This window comes from Zootoca vivipara, chromosome 10 (genome assembly GCF_963506605.1).
Source record: "Zootoca vivipara chromosome 10, rZooViv1.1, whole genome shotgun sequence".
In the NCBI taxonomy this organism is placed as follows: Eukaryota; Metazoa; Chordata; class Lepidosauria; order Squamata; family Lacertidae; genus Zootoca; species Zootoca vivipara.
Window position 1 is genome coordinate 16,848,971 of NC_083285.1, and position 14,438 is coordinate 16,863,408.

General features: G+C 41.5%; 1 protein-coding gene across 5 annotated transcripts in view; it reads right to left on the reverse strand.

Annotated features, from left to right (window-relative positions):
* Nucleotides 1-14,438, reverse strand: part of PTPRZ1 (protein tyrosine phosphatase receptor type Z1) — a 112,924-nt gene that overhangs the window by 48,489 nt on the left and 49,997 nt on the right. For all 5 annotated transcript variants that reach the window (XM_035126984.2, XM_035126983.2, XM_035126982.2 and 2 more), the window contains exons 3-8: nt 13,974-14,153; nt 10,778-10,929; nt 7,625-7,720; nt 7,266-7,332; nt 2,459-2,616; nt 1,924-2,074 (exon numbers count right to left, since the gene is read on the reverse strand). In XM_035126984.2, the coding sequence (XP_034982875.2) occupies nt 1,924-2,074; nt 2,459-2,616; nt 7,266-7,332; nt 7,625-7,720; nt 10,778-10,929; nt 13,974-14,153 (804 nt within the window). The remainder of the gene's footprint in view (nt 1-1,923; nt 2,075-2,458; nt 2,617-7,265; nt 7,333-7,624; nt 7,721-10,777; nt 10,930-13,973; nt 14,154-14,438) is intronic.

Here is a 14,438-nt window from a genome sequence, read left to right on the forward strand (position 1 = left end):
TGTTAGCTAGGGATCATGGGAGTTGTAGGCCAAAACATCTGGGGGGCCGCAGTTTGGGGATGCCTGGTCAAATCCAACATTCTAAGAGAGGACTAACTGCCTCTATGTGATAGTCAGTTTTGTTGGTCGGTTGGTCTGCTGCTGATAGGAGTGTTAAGTAGTAAACACTCTGATGGAGTCTTTTTAGGACTCACTAATATCTAGTATGTAGTTTATATGCTATGTAACCTAAGTATGTACTCAATGAATTTGACAATAAAGTAGTTTATATTATTATCATTCAGATTCATGTGTATTTTTCTTTAAGAGGGACAAAAGGGATTATCAACCAGGAAGGCAAGAAGGCAGGAAGGTAGAAGGCATAATTATTAAAAGGACTCAAACGAGTTAGCAATCCACTTGCTGCTGTGTAAACTCAAACAAGGAATCGTTTAACTCTGCTATATTATATAAACATTCCTACACCTAGCAAGTGTGTTTAGGATTGCATATTGGATTATGAACTCCATGCAAGCTTCTTGGGGATACAGAGAGAAGTCTGCACATATGCATGATCAATGAAGAGCGTTGTATGTTGCTATATTTCTATTCATAAGATTTATAAGCCAACTAAAGAGCTACTTAAGCAGTGTAAAATAAAAACTGTAGATAAAATGAAGCTAAAAACAAACAAAACAAGCAAGGAACAAACAAACAGAGGGTGAATCATGCTTCCTATACCTATGGTTCTTTGAAATGCCTGAAGCAATTCAGAGATGCTCTGTTGAAGACAGATGCACAAGCAATGGCACCGAAACTGCATGAATCTTGCCACACAAGGAGGCACAAGGATTTCTCTTTATAAAGAAAGCTGGGAATGAAAAGTACGATGCAGATAAAGCCTGAAGTTGCTGTTTGACATGTAACAAATGGCTTGTATGGAGCTCTGTTTCCACTCCATGTAAACACTGGAACTCCTGCATGCAGAAGAGCTGCCAATAAACCAAAATTCATTTTTGTTTGGACCCATAAACCTGATGTATGTGAGTGCTTGGTCACATAAGAGTCTTTGCAAGGAGGTTACTGTGAAAAGGCAAGTTGTGATGAGATGGAACTTTGTATGTACAGTACTTGGACTCAAACCAGATGGATATGCCTCCTCAGTTCCTCAAGATTCTTATGCATCTCAGTCATCTTCCTATTTTCTAGCTTAATGCATGCCACCTGGCCAAGGAGAATAATCCAAACAGCTGCTGGAGATAAAAGGCAAGGAACAAAATAGGGGATAACAGCAACCCCCAATGGATGTTCAGCCATGGGACAAAACTAAGGAGGGAAGTGAAACAGCTGCAGCCCCTGTTCTTGATGTGCTTTCGAACTGCTAGGTGGGCAGGAGCTGAGACCGAGCAACGGGAGCTCACCCCGTTGCAGGGATTCGAACCGCCGACCTTCTGATCAGCAAACCCTAGGCTCAGTGGTTTAACACACAGCGCCATTGTTGTACTGAATTTTAAAAGTAAGGCTATATATATATAACCCCCATTGTTGCTTGAGCTGTTCCTTATTACAAGTAAAAACTTGCTACCAAATCCAATTGGGGGAATATGTGCGTACTGAAAAAATGCATAAAAATTGTCACTGTGCATGCAGGTCCTGCCCCCCACAGCCAATATAGCTGCCAAGACCGCATGTATACAGTCCCACTCTGAAAACAAACAATCACAAAGATCAGCTGTTCAGATGGGTTTGGATTTAATCTAAAGCACACACAACTCTTGTCCCCCTGCCAAACAGCTAATTGGCATGATGACCGATTTCCCGACTGTTTTCTGCATGTGTGGACTTGAATCAGAGCCCATATATTTCTTATAGAAGCAATTTGTTGTGGTTAAGATTATGGTCATATCTGTCAAGTAAGCAAGTTAGCAAGTTAGTAAGACATACCTGCTTCATGAATTACTTCCTCTCCAGTATATGAGGAAAACACCTGGCCGGAAAATTTATGCTGTTGCTCTCTAAAATTGTTTTGCAGGTAGTCCATCAGCATCACGTAACCAGATTGTTGCATGGTAAGGACATCGCAAAATACCGACAGCTGCAAAAAATGCAACAAATGCAGTCACACAGGGAGTTTTCTTTAGAAACAGCTCTGCATAAACTATACTAACGAAATGCACTTTTAGGGTGATGGAAAAATCAGTATTTGCATTGTACACATTGTTGTGATTGGGTCGTAACTCTCATGCAACATATATTGAAAAGGCAGCATTTACATGCTCATAGTTCTCCCCCTCCTTTGTGTTTTTGTTTAGCACATAACAAGGTTTGTGTACTAATTCTTTGTGTCCGGATAGGTGAAATTTTGCTTTGTGTATACATACCTCAGCACTCAGTGCCACCACAATGGTGAAAATGTTGTGTATAGATTTTTGTGTGCGATTAAAATACTCATTTCTTTGACATGTATTATGTAAGTTACCTGGTTTTCTGAAATGTTAACAGTGTCTTTGAATACAATCCATTCAACTGTCTCTGAGCAGGGCGGAGTCGACAAAGATCCATTATACGTGTAATATTTGTCTGTTGCATTTGGCAATAGGTTCAACAAGATGAAAGGCTCCAATTCAGTTTTCTTCCCTGCAAAAAATAATTTACAAGTAAACAGTGATGATATTCATAAATCCAGGATGCATAAAATAAAAGCATCCTTTTTTAAACAGTAACAAAGGAAACATCCCACTGTGAGGTTAGTTACTGTGAGGGTCGCAGGAAAATAATAACTAAACGCATTTTATATATAAACACAATTCAGTAAATTATTTGGGGGAGGGTTGCACTGCATATTTTGACCGGGTAAAAACGTGCCTCACACACCTGCTGCCCTGATCCTTGCCTGTTTTGAAAAACTGAAAGGTTGATTAGAGTCCTTTCACTTTGAGTTCTCTTTGTTTAACCTTTCTTGCATTGCTGGCTGCCTACTTTGTATTCATAGCCATGCATGACAGTAATTATACATGTGTGAAAAATGTCCTTTAGATACTGTTTCCAGTCCCTGGGTTCTACTGTCAGTTCTTATAGTTTACACAGTGGCCAGCAGCGCATCTAGGGGAAGGAAGACGCTGATCCTAAAGCTCTGCTGCCCCGCAGGGAGAAGAAATGGGTAAGGAGTATACTCTACACAAATCTAAAGTGGAGTCCCTAAGATGTTTGGATGACGCCTTGTGTGCCTCCTTCCGGCAACTCTTGCAGCCAAGCTGGTGCCAGATGTATTGCTCTGCTTTCTTTGGGCCACATTACCAAGGCCAAGAGGGGAGGGTGTCTTGTTGAATGAGCAGCCCAGGACCTCCATACAAATTGTCCAGGCTTGTGCCCTAGGGATGTCACTTTGGTGCTGTTAATGTAGCAGTTTGACTTCACCCACGGAGGCTCATGGCATTGTCTCTCGAGATATTGACGGATGTCAACAACAATGACCAGCAACCCAAGTAATTTACAGTAGTACCTCTACTTACGAATTTATTGCGTTCTGAACGCACTTTCGTAAGTAGAAAAAATTTGTAAGTTGAATCCCATAGGAATGCATTGGGAGAAAAAATTCGTAAGTCGAAGCAACCCTATCTAAAAAATTTGTAAGTAGAAAAAATCCTACCTAAACAGCATCCAAGATGGTGGACGGAGCTCAATTCGTAAGTAGAAACATTCGTAAGTCAAGTTATTCGTATGTACAGTGGTACCTCGGTTTATGAACATAATTGGTTCCGGAAGTCTGTTCATAAACTGAAGCGTTCATAAACTGAAGCAAACTTTCCCATTGAAAGTAATGGAAAGAGGAATAATCTGTTCCAGACGGTCCACGGAGTACTTAAACTGAAGCGAACTTTCCCATTGAAAGAAATGGAAAGTTTATTAATCCGTTCCAGACGGGTCCGCGGAGTACCCAACCTAAAGCGTACTTAACCCGAAGCATGGGTGCAATTGGTTCCGGAAGTCTTTTCATAAACTGAAGTGTTCATAAACTGAAGCAAACTTTCCCATTGAAAGTAATGGAAAGTGAATTAATCCATTCCAGATAGGTCCGCGGCGTTCGTAAACCGAAAATTCGTAAACCGAGGTGTTCATAAACCGAGGTTCCACTATAGCGGTACCACTGTACTAACATCAGTTCTAAGACCTGTAGTGGAAATGTCACAACTTTGTTCAACTTGTTTTGTCGCTGGGATGTTCTTCTGAATATTAAACCCAAATCTTTACTGCCTGCAATACGTAGTTTTAAATTCAGAGGCTGCGAATAATAGCTACCTTCCTTCTTCCATCATAGCTGTCTCTCTGATATCTTAAGATTGCCTTCATAAGTTCCATACTTTAAATATTATCATAAGAACTTACAGTTGTGACAGCTTCATCAAATTAAGTCAATGTCAAGTGAGTATAAAGTTATGCACAATAACTTTCACCCCTTTGGCATTTTTTTTTAAAAAAGCAGCTGATGGCAGAGACCAAGGAAAAAGATGAGACAGCAGTCTCATCTCTTCACAGGAAATGCTAGGAAGCACTGCTGCAAAACAAGTATGCAGCAACTGCAGAGAGCCTTTCTTAGGATATTAGCTAGGGCAGGACTAGGGCTTAAAAGCAGGCTTCCTCAACCTCGGCCCTCCAGATGTTTTGAAACTACAATTCCCATCATCACTGACCACTGATACTGCTAGCTCAGAACCATGGAAGTTGTAGGCCAAAAACATCTGGAGGGCCGAGTTTGAGGAAGCCTGGCTTAATGGGTATTCCTCAGCTAGGCTGCCTTTATTGGTAGTTCGAACTGGAGGCTACTGGATGCACAGAGAGAATTCATTTGTTGGCCCCTGCACAGTGGAGCCATGGGGAAGGGGTGTCCAATATTGGAATCAAATAAGGCCACAACTTTCATTGATTGTAGATATGAGGAGGTTTTGGCATAGACATTGGGTGTGTATCCGAAAATCAACCAGCCTGCTTGCTGGTTCATGGACAGTAGGGGTTGACCATTGCCAGGCATGCACCACATATGGCATTACACCACATCCGAGCAACATTCTCTGATCACTGGCAGGAGGTGCCAAGGTTCCTTTAAAGGGGATACTCCATCATAGTGGGGCAGCAGCGGGAGCACCCCCTGCCTGCCTGGACTAAGGATTCAACCCAGTGCCTTATTTGCCCAAAGGTGGGAAGATTGCTGTGAGGTAGGCCCAATTAGTCTTCAAGGAAAACTTGCCCCTGGCCCTGAACATGGTGACCGATTATCTCTGTAGCTTGTTTATCACCAGGCCACTTATTCTGCCATTAGAACAAAGGGGTGGATGGGTGGGAATCCAGTGGAGATCGAGGTGCTCCTTTCTCAGTATGCCTGGTTCATAAAGGTCCGCTCTAAGGTTGCATCCCTCTGCTTGCATCCATTTGGCTCCTGGAGCCTCCTGAGCATTTACCTGGCAGGAAACAGCCTCTCCCATCACACTGAAGTCAGATATTTTTTGGGGGGGGGCAGGCAGCTGCTCCCTTTATCACAGCTTTACTTGGTGGCAACTGCTGCCCTGCTGCGATTCCGCAGGGAATAGGAATTAAAGAGAATTCCTTCTTTAAGGACAAGAAATCTGACTACACCCCTTCCCAACAAATCATGTTGCCGAAGACATCATTTTAATATTCTTATTATTGTAATCGTGTTGAATGCATCTTATTGTGAAATGTATTAATATTTTGTTATTGGCTGCTTGGATCTTTCCCAAACACGGGAATCACAGGAACTTTCCTGAAGTAAGATTTTAATAGTACCTTCTTTGTTCTTATATAATGGCGCTGAACACCATCAGCAGAGCTGAGCAAAAATGCTTCCACTAAGTCGCAGTGTTTTGTCATCGTGTTAAACACTTCCATACATGTATCACATTTACAAACTAAAATTTGTGTTCAGATAGATAATGTTCACTTCACAAAAGATTGATAGAAATCCTCTCCAGAGTTTGTCCAGCTTGCCACTAACACAAGACTGACGAAATGACTTGTATTTATTAAAAGAAGTTTGCAGTTCAGCAGAAACAGTATCCGGTTTCATTTTCTGGACTCTGAAACTGAATGTATCAATGGTACAAAGACATCAGTCTTACACAGCTCTGAGCCACTTTTGTTTCCAGCCCATAAAAGGAGGGCAAAGTGCTTGAATCTTTGTTTTCTGAACTGAACAAGAGAACACAATAGTTATATTTTGATTGATTTAGTTAATTCGCAGACTGCTTAATATATAAAAGACTAAGTGTTTCACAAAATAAGAAAACATAATGCCACAAAGCCAAAATACAAAAAAACCCCACCAAAATGCATACTGATAGAATCATAAAATTATCACAGTAAAAATCCTGAATTAAAACACAGAGCGGTGCAGTCTTAACACCTAATGGTCAGGAAATGCCAAAACAAAAACAAAAAAGGAACAAAAACATGTTACTGTTGATGCCTCTTGGGTATCCCAAAGCACTGGGGCCAATGCAGGAAAGGCTCATGTTGTAACTAGAAGGCAATCCATCAGCCATGGCATTCCTCCTCTTTAGAGGCTGACTATAGGGATACACTGTAGTAGAACTGTCCAAAATTTATAAACTTCCCTAAAAAGGGGCTTAGTTCAGAAATCCTAAAACAAGTAAAATTCATGGCTGCCTTATCATTAATTTAAACAGAGTATACATAGCACCACCCAACTATAATAGTAGTAGTGGTAGTAGTAGTAGTAGTAGTAATAATAATTTATTATTATTTGTACCCCGCCCATCTGGCTGGGTTTCCCCAGCCACTCTGGGCGGCTTCCAACAAAGATTAAAAATACATTAATTTTAATGTTTAATTAATTAAATGAATTAATATAAAAAGATTTGGATCTCATAAGTATGTGGGCATCTCCATTTACTTCAAGTTCAGAAGCACATCTGGAAATGCAATGGAATGCATGTGCAGACAAATTCACTTCCTCAGCTGAAGTGAATGAGACTGTTCATTTCAGATGGTGGCAGCAGAGAGGCTCCCAATGTCCCTTCCCGGCCCTTACAGGTATATTTATGAAAGGCTATAAGAATCAATATGCCTATTGATTCAGTTTCAAATGTGGTATATAGCTAGACTTCGCATCACTTCTAGGGCAATCCTATACCCACTTAACATTAATTCAATGGACCTTACTCCTGAGTAGACATGTATAGGGTTGCACTGTCAGTGTATTCAAATGGGTAATTGTGCACATGGTTTCTCTGGTTACAGCACTAACTCACCAAAGCGACTAACACTGGCCACTCCATCGATAATTGAATTGTAATCCGTATTATCTTCCAGACCAACCTGTTGAAGAAATATTGCGTGATTTATTCTTAAGTCGAGTATACAACTTTATTAATTTGTTATATCTTGAATTATAAAGTAGTATATTTATATTAGTATTGATGCATATGTGCACACACACACACACACACAAAACCGAATGCTAAAATATTTCAGTGGAGAAGGCTTGCTTTTCCTCATGGAAAATTAATTAGCAATAAGACACACAGAAAGTACTGTACAATGCTTACCTTTAAGATGGAAATGATTACATTTCTGAGTTAAGATAAACAATATGCAAAATGATGATTACCTCAAATAAAATGGAGAAAGCTCTTAATTTCCCATTTCCTTCAATTGCCTTATCTAAATCCACAAACTGATTTGAATCATAACAGTATATTTGCATCTGTAAAAAGAATAATAGTAACAATTTAGGTGTTTTCTCCCTGTCAAACATCAATAATATCAGATATGTGTACCAACTTCAGATAAAACCTTTTGAAACTCAGCCCTGTCCAAAGATATATAAACACTGCTTGGACCCTATCTTACACCTAATAAAATATTATCAAACTTTGCAAAACAGCATGGGAAGTCAATGGGGTCTGTCTGAGCCAACAGAGGAGGCAATCAGAAATAGACATGATGTGGCAAGTAAACATGAGCTGACCCAAGGCCTCAGCTAAACTAGATTGTACCGGTATACAGGGGCGGAGGAAGGGGGCTGCGATAGGTGCGGGCCACCCCGGGTGTCACCACTGAGGGGGTGTGTGACAAAATGCCAGGCAGCACTCACTGTGGGGCCTGCAACATGCCCAAGCCATGTGTCTCTCCTGGGAGAGACGCGGTGGCTTGGGTGTACACAGGCTTCACGCTGCCCAAACGGTCCGCCTGCTGCCTCTCCCCCCCCCAGCTGTAAGGTGGCTGAGTGGGAGGAGGCAGGCAGACTCCAATGGCCTTGTCCCAATGGGCGGCTCGCCCTGCCCCAGGGTGCGCTACCCCAGCTGCCCGAGCAGCTTCCTCCACCGCTGCCAGTACACACATTAAACTGAAGTACAAAATGCATGCAAGTTAAAAAAGAAATACAGTGGTACCTCTACTTACGAATAACTCTACTTACGAATGTTTCTACTTACGAATGGAGCTCCATCCGCCATCTTGGATGCAGTTTAGATAGGATTTTTTCTACTTACAAATTTTTAGATAGGGTTGCTTCGACTTACGAATTTTTTCTCCCAATGCATTCCTATGGGATTCGACTTACAATTTTTTTTCTACTTACAAATGTGCATTCGGAACGCATTAAATTCATAAGTAGAGGTACCACTGTACTCATAAAGGTAAAGGACTCCTACTTGCACTTTGAGGTGCTTTCGAACTGCTAGGTTGGCAGGAGCTGGGGACCGAGCAACGGGAGCTCACCCTGTCTCAGGGATTCGAACCACCAAACTTCTGATCGGCAAGCCCTAGGCTCTGTGGTTTAACCCACAGCGCCAGTCTCAGGGATTCGAACCACCAAACTTCTGATCGGCAAGCCCTAGGCTCTGTGGTTTAACCCACAGCGCCACCTGCACTCTTAATTATGAAAACTGCAAATGCATGTCGGTGTGGCTGAGTTTGCCTACAGTGGTCCACAAATCAACTTGCCCGTTGCATTGCTTTCCAAAGGTCTCTCATGTCCTTTCCCAGGTAAGGAGAAGACAGCTGGGGTCATTGCTACAATTGTGTTGGGATCTGGAGCTGCTTCAAGTGGAGCATAATTTCAAATGCACTATTAGGAGATGGGCAATGCTGATGGCAAAAACAGATTTGTGGACCTCGTGTCCCTTCATTAAACACTGAAACAGTGAAAACAGTGCATGGGAAAGGATCACATGCCTGCTTCCATATTTATTGCACAGAAACTTGGCAATTTATATGTGGGTATTTTACATTCCAGTCGGGGGGAAACCGAAGTACATGTCAAGTTTTAATTGACCCCTAAATAATTTAAAGGCCATCTGAAATATTTCTGGTAGAAACTGTCTGGTTTCTGCCTTTGTCATATCAACTATGCAGCCAGCAAACCTGTCACTGTTCAGGAAAGGATTTAGGCTTACACTCTATGGCATAACATTAAAAGAGCTGCCAATTACAAATACTCTGGGGGAGAAATGGAATACTATAGGAAAGAAAAAACAGGGCGAGGAAAGATAAGTACTCATGAAAACTAGCTTCAGAAATACACTACTGCTAGGGGATCAAAGTTATGGGTGATTAACTTTTCTTGTTCCTCATTAAGTGAAGAGACAAAGGTTTTTCCTGTCCTCAAGAGAGGACTGTCCATTCAAGGGAGGAGGCAAATTATGTAAACCTCTGTGGAAGCAAAATGCTTCCTCCTTGACTGAAACGAAAGCTAGTCCTTACACCAACGTATTGGCTGCATTAAGTATATGACTTATTTTAGAAGACCAAGACAGACTTTGAGGAGATTCTCGAATATGCCCTCCCCACCCCTGCTCCACTTCCAAAACACCTACAACAGGGATAAATTCCACAGTCTTGCAGGACGTCCAGCAACTGAAGAGTCACCTTGCTGGTGCATCTCTGCTGGCAGAACACTGGCACACCACTTCCTAAGGTCCCCCAGCCAGTTTTATGGTGGGGTTAGAGTAGGCCCTTACAACAGATATTGTGAATTCTGAAAGCATGAACCACCATGGTATGGCAAAGGAGAAAGCAAGTAACAGATGACAATTTTATGGAACTCACATCCTGTTCAGGTCAGACAGGCTCCCTCTGTACTGAACTTCAAGTGCCTACTGAACACTTTTTATAAATTCCAGCAGGCATTTAAATACAACTCTGATTTTTTGGTAGTATTAGCTGATTTTTACCTTTTCTATATTGTATTTCCTGTACACAACTTGTAGACAATTGTAGTTAAGCAGTATATACTGGTAAACTGTTTAGATAAATACATTAAGGTAAAGGGACCCATGACTGTTAGGTCCAGTCGTGGACGACTCTGGGGTTGTGGCGCTCATCTCACTTTACTGCCCGAGGGAGCCAGAGTACAGCTTCTGAGTCATGTGGCGAGCATGACTAAGCCGCTTCTGGCAAACCAGAGCAGCGCACGGAAACGCTGTTTGCCTTCCCGCCGGAGCGGTACCTATTTATCTACTTGCACTTTGACATGCTTTCGAACTGCTAGGTTGGCAGGAGCTGGGACCGAGCAATGGGAGCTCGCGGGGATTCGAACTGCCGACCTTCTGATCGGCAAGCCCTAGGCTCTGTGGTTTAACCCACAGTGCCACCCGCTGTGCATGCGCACAAAGAACTTCAATGATCACGGCTACATGTTTAATAGCCAGCACTATATGTGGCTATTGCACATTTTAATGCCTTCTGTACACATGAAAGTGCCACAAATATCCTGGTATTTCTAATGGCTTACTGTACAAAAGTTCAATAGGTTCATTACCTCAAGAGGGTACTTTTGTCCATCTATGCTATGTTCAGATCCATCATGAGATATATTGCATTTTCCCCAGTGAAACATTATTTTGCTTGCTTTAAATACAGCTTCTAAGCCTCCTCCAATTACATAGTATTCATTTGCCAGATTAATTTCCACTAAAAAGAGAAAAGGAGTTGTTATTATGCATACTGAAGAGGAAAACACAACACCTTTTTAATTCAAACATATCATGTTGTTATAATAATAATAATAATAATAATAATAATAATAATAATAATGCCCCAACATTTTGAAGTTCTCATTATAACTAGCCTGCATCAACTTGGTGCACTTCAGATGTTTGGGACTACAACTTTCATCAGCATGTGCTGTCTGGGGCTGTTGGGACTTGTAGTTCAAAACACCTGGAGGACACCAAGTTGGTGAAGGCTGGTATAAACAGGGCCAGCCCAACTATGAAGCAAGGTGAGGTGACTCCTTCAGGCAGCAGGACCCACAGGACGGCAGATCCTGATGTAGATCTTTATTCCATCCTTGTTCCTAATGTAGATGCTTACTCACACTTTTTCCCCTGGCAGGGAGTGGGTGGTGCCAATTTGTGCTTTGCCTTAGGTGCTAAAGTGTCTTGGGCCAGCCCTGGGTATAAATGAAAGCTCAATGCCGTGAGTTGGTTCCTAAATTAATCCAACTTAAGTCCCAGTTGACTTCAGCAGGAACTAATGAAACAACCCAACCTCCCATTGCACCAGGCTGGACTGAACATTATTGTCCTTCCCCTGAACTAGCCTCTGCCTGAGTATTCCTGATGATGTCATTCCATCATCATGGAACGTTCCCTTGCAATCCACAGGGTGCCTGGTGGTGGCAGCTAGCAGAGAGTCCTGAAAGAGAACATTCCAGGGCAGGGAGGGTTTGAGCTGGCTTGTGATCTGTTGGATCCTGAGCCAGCCTCACTACCATCATGTGACAGCATCAGGCCAGTTCCAAGTCTGCAGCTCCAAGCCGGTGAAGCTATTTCCGGCTTCCCAACTTTCTGCCCCAGTAGACATGTGTGGTGGGGACTCTGTGGTAGTCTTGCTGCTCTCTTGGTTCCTGCCAGACAGTAGCCAAGGTTTGGATTGCGCTTAAAGTCATTTTTGAGATATTCCATGGATGCAATGAGAGCGAAGTTCAACTAACTGCAAACCCCACTTTACCTGGGAGTAAGCTCCACTGAATTCAATATGATTTAATTATGAGTCAACATTGTTAGGACCACCTTGCTTGCCTTGATCCAACCCAATAAATATTGAGCCTATTGTGGACTGTGGATATTCTAGCATCTCCAGGAGGCAGAATGAGAAAATTCCTTGCTGTAAATACAGAATTCTAGTGCTAACAGCTTGATGATGGACCAAGAGTCTTAAGATGAAACTCAAGGTTGAGCAATAATTTTACTTTCATCCTTTCCATAACCAAAGAAATGCTTGTGTGAGCATGCACCACATACACACTTTCTCTGTGCACTGAAACAACAACGCTGGTATCTGCATGAATGCAATCCTTTGCTTTACTGGTTCCAGTTCTTTTACTGGTTCTTTCTAACTATTTTGAGCTCTCAAATGGAAAACTAAAGGAGATCTCAAGAATATTTCCCCAACTAGCAAATATAAACCAGCTTCATATTAGCAACAGCACAAATTTATTGTTTCTTTCGAAAGTTGTTTGGAAATCCCTCTAAGAGGAAAAACAATCCAAATTCCACTGTTTCATAGTTATATAGTTTCATATAGTATTCTTGTAGGATGGAAGAGAAAACAATTTAGCATTGCAAAATGAGGACAGATCAAAATGAGGACAGGTACAGTCGTACCTCGGAAGTCAAACGAAATCCGTTCCGGAAGTCTGTTTGACTTCCAAAACGTTCGGAAACCAAAATGCAGCTTCTGATTGGCTGCAGGAAGCTCCTGCAGCCATTCAGAACCCGCGGAATCTGCGCCGGAAGTTCCGGTTCCAAAAGAATGTTTGAAAACCATTTGAAAACACTCACTTCTGGGTTTCGATCGTTTGGGAGCCGATTTGTTCGGGAGCCAAGGCATTTGAGATCCAAGGTATGACTGTACATTCAAAGCACATCCAAAGCACATGACTTCCCCCAAAGAATATGAGGAACTCTAGTTTCCACCTCACAGAGCTAGACTTTCTAGTCACCCTTAACAAACTGCAGGAAGCTTTGGGGGGAAGTCATGTGCTTTAAATGTGTGGTGGATGTGCTTTAAATGCATTGAGTCAATCCACCCAAAGTTTAACTATTAAAAGCAGTATTAATATAAATGTAAGGAATTCTGTGTCTGGGATCAAGAGATATTTTTTGGTGCACCCAATAGCTTAATCATGCCCAGCAGGACTTTGATTTTTGTCCTTTGATCAACAGAACCCCAATGGCATTCTACAAATTGTTTTGGAAATACCTTTCAGTTTCCAATGCGATGTGTTATCAGGTAATTCAGCATGGAAATTGCTGCCTGAGAAACAGTTCAAAGCCCCGTAGCATGCAGGGCAATTTATTTATATCCAAGACTGTACAAGATATCACAACTCTCCTGGAAAATCTAGAGGAATGATACACTGCACATTCAGACAGACAGCAAATTGCAGTAGACAGCCTCCTCCAGATCTCAATTCAGGTGGTTCACTAGCGCCTTTCCATAGTAAACCTGTGTGAAAACCTTTGTAGCTGGCAGCAGCTGTTCAATTAGTAATGGCTTTTCTTTGAAATTCCAGTCCTACACATAAGTGAGGGGTTCGTATAAAATGATTGCTCAAACATAATAGCCTTTATAAATTGCTCTTTGAAAACACTAGCTGTGTAGTTGTGAAAACATTAGCATAGCAGCATGTCAAGTGTAGGTATTAACAGTCAATAATTATTATGTGGAAAATACTTAAATCTTTATTTTCAGTAAGTATGCATTAATGGATTACAGCAATTATGCTATTTCTAGGGCTATTTTTATCAATGCATATGATTTCCCTTTGAGTCCTCTTGACTTGATGCTTGACTCTTACTGCCAGCTGTCTTCCTCATAATTGCAAAAACCCAAACTTGAAGATGATTAAAAGAAAGAAAACGAAACAAGAGGTTTTTAAAATACTAAAGTGCAAAACGGTTAAATCAAAACATTAAATAAATCAAAAAAAGGAGATGTGAAATTTGTACCTGTTTTGCCTGTATTGTAGATTAAAGTGTCTTCTGCTGATTCTTTTTCCCAGCCTTGGAATTTCAGCTCCTTAAGATTCACATTTACTTGAGTTAGATCCTCATCAATATTAATAGGCGATTGCTTGGCACCATTGCATGCTGGATGTTTCTTCCCCCAGTTTGTTTGATTTAATGCTCCTAAACATCAAAACAATACAGGTAAGCAACCTAAATCAACTTGTATGAAAGCACTTGGTTTTATATGAAAGCAACAACAAATCACTGTTTACAATACAATGTGCATCAACCCCCATTCAGGAAAACCTACTTACATTATAGACCAGTTTTGTCCCCTATTAAAGGCTGCATCATCTCAAAGCATCTGTGGTAGAATAGCACATATGAATGCTCTATCACATCATAAACTTGCTTCTTGTGTGAAGCTAACACGAAGAGCTTCTAGCCTAGCATTCTTGACCTCCT